Raw genomic sequence first — 13,812 nt, 5'->3', positions numbered from 1 at the left:
CCGTTTCTCCATCTGCGCAGCCTGAGGGCTCTCCACATCCCCGGCAGGGTAAATGTGGGTGCAGGTGTGATGTCGCGGGGCGGTCCTCACCCTGACGAGTGGGGATTACATCCAGACATAGTCGGGCAGGTCTGGAACCGATTCCGTGGCCGTCCGGTATTCTGTACGCTCACCCCCCCCCCTCCCCTTACACCTGATAGCTCAGCTGTTGGGGCGGGTACGTCGGGAGCGCGGGACTTGGTCCTGGTCATGCCGGGCCGGGGCTCAGCTGTTTGGTCCCCGGCTCTGATTCAGCTCTGTTTGGTCCCCGGCTCTGATTCAGCTCTGTGTGGCCCCGCCGTGGCCTGTTCCGTGGTCACCGCGGGCCCTCTCTCAGGCACACGGAACTCTGTTCTGCCTTCCTGTTCTGGGGCAGCCTCTAGGCTTGGCTGCTGTCAGTGTGAATCTGGTGGGGATGCGTCTTGGCTATTCTGTGGTTAACGCTATCCGGCACGCGCGCGCTCCGTCCTCTACCACGGTTTATGCGGGTAGGTGGCGTATTTCCAAGAGTGGTGTAGAGTGGGGGGCTTGGACCCGGTGTCCTGCCCCCTGGACGCTGTCCTTTCCTTCCTTCAGTCTATTTTGTGTAGACTATCGGCTTCGACGGTGAGGGTATATGCCGCGGCTATATCCTCTTGTCATGTGGGGTTTGAGCACGTTACGTTGTTCAGCCACCCTCTTGTGAAGCGTTTCCTGCATGGCGCTCGGCGTCTTACGCCGGTGGAACGTTCTCTGTCTCCGAGTTGGGACCTCCAACTGGTCCTCGGTCGGTTGTCTGAGGCCCCGTTTGAGCCTCTTGAGCAGGCGTCTTTGGAACAGCTGTCTTCAAGACTGCATTCCTGCCGGCCATCACCTCCGCTAAGCGCATGGGTGAGCTGTGTGCTCTCTCGTGCGGCCTGAGTGCTTGTCTATTCGTGTCAATAGCGGTGCGACTCTGAGGCCTAATCCAGTCTTCGTGCCAAAAAATATCTGGAGCTCTTTTCGTTCCAGGGATATTGTGGTTCAGGCGTTTCATCCGCCTCCTCACGCTGGTGAGTTAGAGGCGAGCCTTCACCTGTCGTGTCCCGTCCGGGCTTTGGGGGTTTACCTCAGTCGGACTCGGGACTTCAGGGCTACCGATCAGCTCTTTGTTTGTTACGGTGGCTCTCGCGCTGGTAAGGCACTGTCCAAACAGCGCCTGTCACATTGGTTGTGCGAGGGCATTGCCCTTTGCTACACTCGTGGAGTGGCGGCCTCTGCCGCCTTGTTAGGGGGGGCCTCGGTGGAGGACATCTGTGCTGCGGCCTCCTGGTCCTCCCCGGGTCCCTTCGTTAGGTTTTACCTCATGGACATGACTGGGGGTTCTGTCTCCCATGCGGTTCTGAGGTCTGGGACCTCCCCTGCGTCCCGCCCTTCGGTGGGTTAGCAGGGGTGTGTGGGTGTGTGCCACGGGGTGATGTGTCACACGTGGTCCCGCCTGTGCTGTGCGTTTTTAGGGGTCTCTAGTTCCCTCTTTTTTCGCACTTTGGTGGCGTTGACTGCCGCCCCCTCTTCACTAGGAAGGGCGGGTGGACGGGACTCCCCTCCCCCCTGGTGGTAGGGCTTGCGGGTCCTCAGGGGGTACATTTGTCGGGCCACGCGTCTGCTCTGCCCCATATCTCGGTATGGCGAAGAGCGAGACGCGAGGCCAGTACGCTATATAACGAATGGTTATGACTATAACCTAGTTATACGAGTACTGGCTGAGCGTCTCGCTCTTAGCGCGCCCTGCGGTCCCTCTGTTGGGTTTTCTATGATGGAAACTTTTTCCCGAGGAAGGGCGAGTATGACCATGTCCGGTGTCTTATAGGGGGACACTGGGGCGGGGCCTGGTCAAGTGCATGGGTGCATTGTTTTTGTTAATGAAGTACAGTAGGTACTGGAGATAAAGATATATCTCGGTATGGCGAAGAGCGAGACGCTCAGCCAGTACTCGTATAACTAGGTTATAGTCATAACCTTTCGATTGTGTGTGTGTGTGTGTGTGTGTGCTGCTTCGTATTTTACAGATTTCTTCTATGAGGACAAGCCCTTAGATCTAACCAACCCTTTCTTTTCTGTTTCTCTCTTTTCACCGTCCTATCCAGAAACACCTACCGCATGATCGAGCAGGACGACTTTGACATCGGCTCCAAGCTCCACACCATCGTGAGAGGGGAGAACGAGGCGGCCATGGTGGAGAGCGTCGGCCTGGCGCTAGTCAAGCTGCCAGACGTCCTGCAGAGGCTTCGCCCCGATATCCTGGTCGTCCACGGCGACCGCTTCGATGCCCTTGCACTGGCGACCGCTGCTGCCCTGATGAACATCAGAATACTGCACGTGGAGGGAGGAGAGGTGAGGAGAGAGGAGGGCTGGATGGAAGGGCATAGGGGGGACTCGCCAGAGAGCTCCTGGTACCATGTTATCACAATACGATAATGCAATTCTTAACTCATTGAGCACCAAAAACTAGATATCTTGTTTCTGAAAGTCAACGCTTGAGCGCCAAAAACGCGATATCTCGTTTTTCTTTACTTTTTTGTTTTTTTATTATTATTATTCTAAACAGTCCCGCGGACCTTCCTGGCACCTCTGATTAAGTTAGAATAGAAATGATATGATATGGGTATACCCATATCTCAAACACAATGGGAAGCAGCACTTAGGAATAGTACTAAAATATCAAAATGTGTTAGATATAAAATTATACAATTAAATATACTACACGGGGCCTATATAACACCCTGTACACTGAATAAAATGAATCACACCCTACCCAAATTGTGCTTGCATGGGTGTGGAGTAGAGAGTACGCTCATGCACTTGCTGTGGCACTGCCCGCTTGTTAGGACATTTTGGTTGGACATTGCTGAGGACCTGTCAGTTACTCTCCAAATTGACATTAATCCTTGCCCTATAACTTGTATATTGGGTGTAAAAATGGACACTGCTCTAGCAAAGATTGTAAATAATATTGTAGCACTGGCTTTTCTAGCATGCAAACGGATTATTTTAATGAACTGGAAAGAACGCAAACCGAACTGCTTCAGTTTGGAGAACTGGCGCAAGGACTTCATGGACTTGATATCGATGGAACAGGCTGCTCTATCTCTTCAAGAGAGTGATAGGCCCGATGGCCTTCAAGGTCCCTGGAACTTTATTAGATCACTATCTGGAATATGTTTGTGTACTGAACCTTTGTAACACTCTGCAACCCCCCCCCCCCCTCACCCCCTTGTTGTTGTTATTATTATTATTATTATTATTATTTTTGTCTTAGTTTGTCTTGTCAATTATGTATTGTCTTGCTTGTGAAAAATAAAAACTTTAAATATGAAAAAAAAAAAAAAAATGATGATCGAATCCCGACAGGTGGCAGTATCGCCTACCTTTTGAACTGGGCTAGTTTAGTGTGGGGAGTGTCTAGCACTCAAAGCACTAGATAGCGAGCAGCAGTGAGTACAGCTATGGAGACAATAGTATGGTGATCGCGACTTGTGGAGACTATTATGAAGATGACAAAACGATCACACTTATGATAACGTGCGTTTTCACCAGACTACATTGGACTCAGCACTTCTGGTAAATCATAAAAATACTATAGTCAAACCGGCCGAGGAGGTAACATTATTTGTCACCGAGTTGAGAGCTCCCCAGACTACAGCAAACTAACGTTCGGCAATGGCGATCGCCTAAAGAGAACTATTGGAGATTATTATGAAGAGGAAGAGGACAAACGGTGACGACCCATCCATAACATAAGGTGCGTTTTGACCAGACTATGTTGGATTCTAGTATTTTCAAACAGGCTGTTTGGGTTTACGTTCCAGTTCCTGTATGTAACGTTACCCTGACGCTGCTAACGGGCCAGCTAACATTATATTTATTGATCCTGTTCTGAAAAAGAGAAAATCCAATCTATAGTTTCACTGCATTTTTAACACCTTGGCAGTCAGGTACTAGGTGTGAACAATAGGACATGTATTTAACGTTGCACAAATAGATCAATACATATTACATATTAAGTGATGTGTTTCTGTGTTTCATGTTCTTTATTATCTAGGGATCTCAGGGTTTCAATTCCCAGTGTCAGAATTATTGTGTCTGTTACTAGGCTTGAGTAAATTGTAATGAACCAAAGGAGAATATCAAATTTTTTATTTAGTTTTTTCATCTTTGACGGTGAATTTCCATGCTAAAATGTAGCTCATTCAGCACCTTCTTGAGATCACGTGTACAAAAAATCTAAACAAATGAATAAAGGGCAGATGATTAACAGGAGGTTTTGTAGATACAGTACTGAATTCTGCCATCCGGACACATGCAATTTGAAATATGAATATAGAATATCGGGCCTATAAATGACCTTATTATGGTCAAGTCACACATGTATGGATTGGGCCAATTCTCCCCTTTCCAATGGCAGAGTTCAATCTGGATTTAGTATCACCAGGCGCCCCTGACAGTGCAGCAAAAACCGTGAATGAAATCTACTGTAAGTACAGTTACTTTTTTATAAATGTATATATGTAAATTTCTACGGCATTTTTCATCAGATTGCAAGGCCATTTTTGTTAGACGTTCACAGAAAGGTAGAGAAACTAGCTGTGTTCTGTTTTATGGCAATAATGTTCAGGTTTGAGATATGATCCCAAAAAATAAGAAAGAAAAAGGTCACGCTAGAAGTCAGATCATTGACAGAATCTGGCATGAGCTGGGAAGTGTGGTTTTTTTGAAAGTCGAAAGCCCATCAAAAGCCCTGGGTCTCTTCTCTCAAAAGACTACACCCCTATTAGGTTGCGCCAAATCCTCACGTCTATACGCGCCTTTTTCGGACTCGATGCCCTGATATTTCTATAAACTCATATTTCACTAATAACGCTTAAAATCACTGGTAAACAAACGTAGTGCTGAAAATATACACTTTGACTGGGTTAGGGTCTTTACTCTTGGCTACATACTTTTTTTTAAAGCAACATTAATTCATACAGTCTGTAGAGAAGGATTTATGGCATGATATCAATCTTGTACCGGACCGCTCGGACGTAAGAGGTTAAGTGAAATATGAGCTTATAAAAAATCGGATTGCATCGGAAAACGTGTGAAGAAGCTCTCATGAAATCGTTGTAGTCCAGAGAAAGAGGAGACCCAGGGCTTTCGATGGACGTCTACATTTTATAAAACTACACTACCCAGCTCAGCCGCAGACAAAGGAAGGAACACTTTTTTTCTTAAAATCATTGACGTGAATGTCATGTTATCTGTCACGGGTTGAACAAATCTCAACATTATTGCCATAAAATACAACATATTGTTTCTTTACCTTTCTGGAGTTATGGGCATTAACCGGAAGTAACGAAAGGTTATGTATATTGTACTGGCTGAGCGTCTCGCTCTTCGCCATATTGAGATATACCTCATCTCCAGTACCTACTGTACTTCATTAACGAAAACAATGCCCCCATGCACTTGACCAGGCCCCGCCCCAGTGTCCCCCTATAAGACACCGGACATGGTCACACTTGCCCTTCCTCGGGAAAAAGTTTTCCATCAAAGAAAAACCCCACCCAAGGGACCTCAGGGCGCGCTAAGAGCGAGACGCTCAGCCACTACTCATATAACTAGGTTATATACATAACCTTTCGTTATATATTCGTACTGGCCAATTGCGTCTCGCTCTTCGCCATATTGAGATATGGGGCAGAGCAGACGCGCGGACCGACAAATGTACCCCCTGAGGACCCGCAAGCCCTACCACCAGGGGGGAGGGGAGTCCCGTCCACCCGCCCTTCCTAGTGAAGAGGGGGCGGCAGTCAACTCCGCCAAAGAGCGAAAAAGAGGGAACTAGAGACCCCTAAAAACGCACAGCACAGGCGGGACCACGTGTGACACATCACCTCGTGGCACACACCCACACATCCCTGCTAACCCACCGAAGGGTGGGACGCAGGGGAGGTCCCAGACCTCAGAACCGCCTGGGAGACAGAACCCCCAGTCATGTCCATGAGGTAAAACCTAACGAAGGGACCCGGTGAGGACCAGGAGGCCGCAGCACAGATGTCTTCCACCGAGCCCCCCCCCCTAACAAGGCGGCAGAGGCTGCCACCCCACGAGTGGAGTGCGCCCTGACACCCCCAGGGGGGGGCCAGCCCAGCCAACGTGTAGCAAAGGGCAATGCCCTCGCACAACCAATGTGACAGGCGCTGTTTGGACAGTGCCTTACCAGCGCGAGAGCCACCGTAACAAACAAAGAGCTGATCGGTAGCCCTGAGGTCCTGAGTCCGGCTGAGGTAAACCCGAAAGCCCGGACTGGACACGACAGGTGAAGGCTCGCCTCTAACTCACCAGCGTGAGGAGGCGGATGAAACACCTGAACCACAATATCCCTGGAGCGAAAAGAGCGCGTTCCGGATGGTGTCGACCACAGAAGGGTCCATCCCCTCCAGACTCACCCTCTCAACAGACAAACCATCAGCGGCTGGCCCAGCACAGGGAACTGCCACAGAGACCCGTGCGCCTGAGAGAGGGCCCGCGACGACCAAGGAACAGGCCACGGCGGGGCTATCAAGAGCTGGATCAGGACCGGGAACCACACAGCTGTGCCCCGGTCCGGCGCGATCAGGATCAAGGTCCTGCGCTCCCGACGTATCCGCACCAACAACTGACCTATCTGATGTATGGGGGGAAAAACGTACAGAATCCCGGGCGGCCACGGAATCGGTCCCAGACCTGCCAGACTATGTCCGGACGTAATCCCCACTCGTCAGGGTGAGGACCACCCCGCGACATCACACCTGCACCCACATTCACCCTGCCGGGGATGTGGAGAGCCCTCAAGCTGCGCAGATGGAGAACGCCCATAGCCAGCCGACCGCCGCCCTGTGCAGACGGGGGGAGCGTACTCCTCCCCGTCTGTCGATATACGACGCTGATGTCGTATTGTCTGTCCTGATCAAAACACCGCTTGAGGACCAGAAGGACTGCCTTCAATTCCAACACATTGAATGTAGCACAGACCGGGCAGCACCGTCCTAGGATGATAACATGCTCTGAGAGGGATGCCCATATAGACCTTGAGCTTAGAATAAGCCCAAGTACTCCACCCGTTGACTGGGAAGAGGAGTACTCTACTTCCAGTCTACAGCAAACCCCAGGCTGGTGAGGAATTCCACCACCTGCCTGGTATGAGACCTGAAGATCTACCTTGACCGCCAAGGACCAGAACGTCGTCCAGGGCAGAATACACTTCGTAACCCCTGATGACGCAGAGGCCCCAGTGCGGTCTCCACGCACTTGGTGAAGATGCGGGGAGCCAGAGAATAGCCGAACGGCAGCCTCTGGTACTCATACGCTAAACCCTGCAAAGGAAGCGTAGGTAAGCCCTAGGATGGAAGATCGGGGATGCGAATACGCATCCTACAGGTCTATGGAGGAGAACCAGGCCCCCACCTGACAGTGTTCAAAAGGTGGGAGACGGTCCAAAATGCTGAACCTTCCATGGGACAGGTCCAGCATGGGTCTGACACCCCCCCCCTCCCGATTTCTCGGGCACCAGAGAATACCAGGAGGAAACGCCACGCATCGCGTCCTCCTTTGGGACCACGACGATGGCTTGCTTCGCCCACAGAGATTGGATCTCGTTGGCCAGAGCTGTCACTGCTGGTGACCCTGACAATAGGGTCTGTACCAAACCTGAAAACGGGTGGGGTTGTGTAAACAAGTCCCCGCCTCAGCGTTCTCTCCATCCACCTCGACATATGGTACTGCTGTAGCCATATGTGATGATACTCCCAAAACGCACCCGCCGCCATTTGGCGCTGGTCCGCTAGGAACTGTAGATAGGCGGCCCGGTCCCGCCCGCTGTGCGTAGCCAACCCTGGACCCGCTAACCGTGCGAGCAGAACGTTCCGTGGAGTCGGGACATCGGTCCCTGACACTACCCACGAGGCAATCGCACCCAAGGGGGGACCTCGACAGAAAGGGCCGGTTTGATACGGGAGAAGCTGACATCATACCAGGTGACAAAAGCTCCCCCACTGAACACCCCTCCAGCATGGACCGCTGAGGAGTTATTCTGCAGCTGGACATGCAAGGTGTGAGGCCCCCACACTGCCCGATAGGGTGGGTTCCTACACACCGTAGCCCTGCAGTGATATTACTACCACCCAAATCACGCGCGCCTGCCAGACCACTGCCGGTCTTCCGGGAGTGGGAGGCACTAATGTGATACCCGGCCTGGCTAAAGCGAGGTCGGGGGAACCCGCACTGTTTGCCTCAAGAGGTCTCGAGCCCCCCTGCTGACAACCTTTGTAGTTGACAGATGTAACACCAGGCTCAACCAAACACAGACGCAGAACGTGTGGCGTGGGAGCCGCTTGACAGCACAACATTCTCACGGACAGACCCAGTCTCAGCCATCAACTGGGTGTCAGCCCCTGTCCCCATGAGAAGCGAAACGTGGGGCCGCTTGCGCTTCATTGAAGACACGCGGCCCGCAGCCAAAGGAAACAAATCAGAGCCCTTATCCCGCTGGTGTTGGGGGGGGGGGGGGGGAAGTGACCGGCGACGTTTTTTTAGGGCGTGCTCATCTAATGTAGCCGATCCCTCGACCGCCAAGGCTGTCGGCCTTGCGGTCACTTGTTGACGTTGTGCCCAGGGTACTACAGGCGGGGGAAACATGGCCGCTGGTTGAGGGCCTCGCCACAGCTGCTGGCGAGGCCATGCTCTCACCTCTGGCTGCGCGGTGTGAGGCGGTGTGGGGCCTAGGTCAAATACCGCCCGCGCTCCAGCGGAAAGACCAAAGTCCTGAGGAGGGAAAAGATTTATTTGTAACTTCTCACCCCCTCAAAGGGAGACTAATCCAACCAAGATGTCTGTAAACAAGCGTTGACAGCATCCTAGCCCTCCCTGCGGTTATAGCTTGCGGCTAGGTCAAAGCTAATAACGTCAAAACCTCACGCAATGTTTCGACATCGGCTGGCCTTCAAGGCCCCGCCACCCGACACAATTTTTGACAGAAAAAACAGCAATTCGAACAAAGTTACTAATCGCTGCTAATTCTATACCGTGGCGGTATAGGCTTAACAGCCCACCAGCCACCCGCCGGGCTGGCTCACCTCATGGCGTCGGCCGGGCGGGGCACTGTTCCAACATGCCAGAGGCAAAGGACTGATGCCACCTGCCTCACAAGCACGGAGCACCAGTGGTGGTTGCAACCAGCAACCTCCACTGTGGTGTGCACCCATGAAGGGGTTAATGAATAAATTAACTAAAACTCCACCAACACACTGCAGAATGGGCTAGCCCATACACACAACGTTAAGGGGATGCAGACCAGAGAAACACCAGTCCCGCACACCATTCATAATATTCACAAAAAGCACACCAGCCCTAGGCCTCAGCCCATTCACCCATGAAAAAGGTAAACAAGCCCCCGTCAACACTCCCAACAGTAGACACCGATTGACCGTCAGCATGAATGGTTAAGAGGAGGGAAGACCTTTTTTAAAAAGACAGCCCTCAGCGGGGAATCAAACAGAACAGTAACCCAGCATTGTAGCATAGCGTTAGCCGCGCGCTCCAGGATAGCCGGGAAAATGACAACGTTTACCCAGATATCCTGCCCCTTGCGCCAATACACAACTCGGTTGTCTCACGGGACAACGAGCAGCATCACTAACGCCAGCATTGTTATGCCTAGTGGCGCAGACCCTACCTGGGCGCGACCTAGCCACCACGCGACGTCCCTCGATCCGCTGTCAGAAGATGAGGAAACCCCAGGACAGGGCTGACGCGCCGTTGGAACGTGCCGAGAAGATTCCAGGGGCTGGCAAATCTCCGGCGAAAACCCATCATTGTTCAATGCACTGCACGTCCATGATGGAAAACGAAAAAGAGGAAGGGCGAGTGTGACCATGTCCGGTGTCTTATAGGGGGACACTGGGGCGGGGCCTGGTCAAGTGCATGGGTGCATTGTTTTCGTTAATGAAGTACAGTAGGTACTGGAGATGAGGTATATCTCAATATGGCGAAGAGCGAGACGCGATTGGCCAGTACGAATATATAATGGCGCTTTTCCACTGCATAGTACCTACTCGACTCTACTCGCTTTAGGTACCTGGTACCATGTTGCTTTTCCACTGCAGGTACTAAAATAAAGTACTCAGTTTGTCTCCGTGTGGGGAGGCGGGGCTGCTGGTGATCAGCATGAGAGCTCACAGAGTGAATCCACAGTCAGTTGATCCTCAATAGGAAACCAACCTAGATTTACCCTGAAGGACTGGTTCTGGCCGAACTGTTCGTTATACAAGTATCACAGAGACATTTCAAATGTACTCACAGTTGTACGAGGGTTTCGGACAGAGATACGGGATGGTTTGAAAGCTCGGCGTTGCTAATAAACATTTTAAATATTTTTTATAAACTGCTCAAAACGGCATTATTTCCGGCGTTGGGTGCATGATGCGCATGCGCTGTGATCACACCAGGCAGCCAACGCCGGAAATAATGCAGTGTTGAGCAGTTTATAAAAAATATTTAAAATGTTTATTAGCAATGCCGAGCTTTCAAACCATCCCGTATCTCTGTCCGAAACCCTCGTGCAACTGTGAGTACCTTTGAAATGTCTCTGTGATACTTGTATAACGAACGGTTCGGCCAGAACCAGTCCTTCATGGTAAATCTAGGTTGGTTTCCTATTAAGGAGCAAGTGACTGTGGATTCACTCGGTGCATCACAGTCACGAAAGGGGCTATGAGCTTGGCAAGCCAGAGTAAAACACAGTTTTCAATCAATCAATAACAACATTAACGAGACTCTCGTTGTGTCTATTCTGCTAACGTCTATTCTACAAGCGTTAACGTCAGCTAGGCTGTCTATATATGCTAACGTTAACGTTAGCATTAGGCTAACAACAACGCTGTAACGTTACCAGTCGCGTCTATTTGCTAACGTTAGCATTAGGTAATAACCGGTTTAAAATGGATGGTGATTACCTCACGTTGTGTCTATTCTACTAGCATTAACGTTACTCATACAAACAATCAATAGCGAGTTATATTGAACCCGCTATGTACGATAGCCATGCTAAAACGCTAGCACATTAGAACATTCCTTCCACCGTTGTGGAGCTTAAGCCTTAACAAGTCAGCGATCTTTTTGCGAGACTAAACTCTCCGCTCGGTGGCAAATTGTGTTGATGTCGGTTTTGTTTAATCAATAAATGAGGCAGAATACACAGTGACTGTATCGTTTGTTTATTGAACTTGTGCCTGCTGCAACCATAATGAAATCCTATGCGAGACATTAAAGATGGCGGCGCCGGCTTTCTGTTTTCGTTCAGACCAGTTCAGACTCTCCAACTAGTGACGCGTCTCTCTTCTGACCAATCAGTGGTCTGCAGTGTTTCACGTGACTTTTATAGTACCAGTTCTACCCGCTTGGCTTGCGCTTGGAACCAGACTCGAGCAGGGACTAAAAAAGTACCGAAAAAGTACCTGGTACCAGCCTGGTACCAGGTACTTTGGTAATGGAAAACCGAAAATACCGAGTAGAGTAGAGTAGAGTAGAGTAGGTACCATGCAGTGGAAAAGCGCCATAACTGTACTTACTAGATTTCATTCACGGTCTTTGCTGCCCTCTACCGGCCGCCTCATGGTACTAAATCCAGATTTAACTCTGCCATTGGTAAAAGGAGATTTGGGCCGATCCATAGATGTATGACTTGGCCATAATAAGACAACATTCAGTACTGTATCTACAAAAACCTGTAAATCATCTGCCCTTTGTTCATTTGCTTAGCTTTTTAACCGGTTAAGCCCACCCCTAACCACTCCCCCACTGGATTAGCTGTCATCTGTCAGTTACACAACAGTACTTAGGTGAAAATAACTGCTATACAAGCTGAACCACAAGCTAACATATCACAAGCAAAAAGGTTACCTTGCAGTTTTTAAGCCAGTAGAGATATTCAGAAGAAAACATATAAAGTAAAAGAGAAGGGAATACAATAGGGCTGTCTTAAATACTTCAAAGCTTCGAAGCTTCGTTCTATGGGCATGGGATTCGAATATGAAAATAAAATTAGATTATATTATTAAAAAAAATTTAAACATATAATTTTTTTTTTATCTCGAAGCTTCGAATTAAAATGGAATCTCGGCCCCGAAGCTTCGAATTCCAAAAAAAGCCCTAGAATACAATTTGTAGAAGTTTATGCCATTATGCCACCATTCCATTAGTAGTGTTTGAAAAGGGCTTGGAGAAGTGTTTTGCTGATCCTGAACAAAAATAACAACAGTTTTTTAGAGCAACGCTACAACACAAGGTATTAGTTGATTGTCATTAGATTACAAAAATATATTCTTTAGCTTTTCTTTTGTTATCACTCTTCCCTTTTGGGAGGGTGAGGTACCTTTTGTCTGTTTTGTATTCATGTAAAATCCTTTGCTTGTCCTCACCCCCTAAAAGAATAGTAACTATTAACCTCTTAACTGGCGCCCCCAAAAGTGGCAATTTTTTTACTTGAACTTGAGGACTGCATACTTTCTTTGCAAACCAAAATACTATACTTTATACTTATAGTACATGCATGAGCCTGGTCTCTCTTGAAAGATAACATTCTGACGTTTCTGATACAATAAATACAATTCACTTTTAGTGCATATGTCTGAACTTGAGTTGTAGAAAAACTTGTTACTCACGTTTTTATGTAGTTGCAATATCCATTTATATTTCCAATAAAATTGGTATGGCTGAAATACCCTGGGTCCATAGCCTGATGTCTTGTGTGTCCATGTCCAAATTTCATAAAAATCCATTCAGAAATGAGTGATTAGGAGTGATTTTGGTAAAAAAGTGAGAAAAATAAAAGCACTGCAGAAAACCATTTCCTCATTGAGTCCAATGCATTCAGCGAAACATTTTCTCCCTGTTTGCGCTCGTGACTTTTCACCTAGATCCCTGATTCGCTCCTCCCCACGTGGGGTAGCATTGGATAGCCACACTCATTGGTTACAACCCTGTCCAATAATCTTCGAGATCGCCAAATGATTGACAGAGCTAGAGCGTTGGGAGTCAGGAGTGGTATTCGAAGAAATAAAAAGTGCCATGTACTGAACGGATTCTGTCGCCTGAACCAGCAATCGACAGGCAGCAAATAGGGCTTTAATTCGCGGCGCGCCGGTGGGCAAATCATCCTTAAAACGTCCCGGGGCCGGGTCGGTGCCAGTTACGATTATTTGATTGTCAGTAACGGCATTTGTATTGAACACTAAAAACTCTTATCAGCCCGATCGGTATAAAAGCATTGCAGGATCAAGCTAAAATTGACGTCAGATCGTGCTTACTTGTGATCGGGAGTATTCCAAAAATAATATTCCAATTGTTTGATCGCCATCTGGTACATCCAATGTCCATTTGCTCCACGGTATAATCCACCACAACCTATGGATCAGGGATATTTGACGTGCTTCAATGGAACCGGGAGAACCGTTCGCCCCGCCCGACCAGGAACAATTAAACCTGAGACATTTGGCCATCCCACAGGCCAAGATAGAAGGTTACAAAGGGTGCTCGATACTGCCACCTGGGTGGATGCAGCCGGTATTGCACCTTGGCATTCTCAGGATGATTCCCCATGTTAACCCAGATGTCTGTGCCTGTAATGAATGGAAATATCGAATAAAAGAAATAACGATGAAAACCCGACTATACTCTGGTTTTCGGGGGTCCTGGCGCTCGACGCATGGCGAGATAACCCGACTATCATTGGGTCTG

At 49.1% G+C, this 13,812-nt stretch overlaps 1 protein-coding gene across 2 annotated transcripts in view; it reads left to right on the top strand.

Annotated features, from left to right (window-relative positions):
* gne (glucosamine (UDP-N-acetyl)-2-epimerase/N-acetylmannosamine kinase) overlaps positions 1 to 13,812 on the top strand; it is a 102,709-nt gene that overhangs the window by 67,234 nt on the left and 21,663 nt on the right. For both annotated transcript variants that reach the window (XM_084318740.1, XM_084318739.1), the window contains exon 4: positions 2,145 to 2,391. In XM_084318740.1, the coding sequence (XP_084174866.1) occupies positions 2,145 to 2,391 (247 nt within the window). The remainder of the gene's footprint in view (positions 1 to 2,144; positions 2,392 to 13,812) is intronic.

The sequence above is a fragment of the Notolepis coatsorum genome, assembly GCF_963971535.1.
Source record: "Notolepis coatsorum genome assembly, chromosome: 7".
In the NCBI taxonomy this organism is placed as follows: domain Eukaryota; kingdom Metazoa; phylum Chordata; class Actinopteri; order Aulopiformes; family Paralepididae; genus Notolepis; species Notolepis coatsorum.
This window is presented reverse-complemented; position numbering and strand designations above follow the sequence as displayed.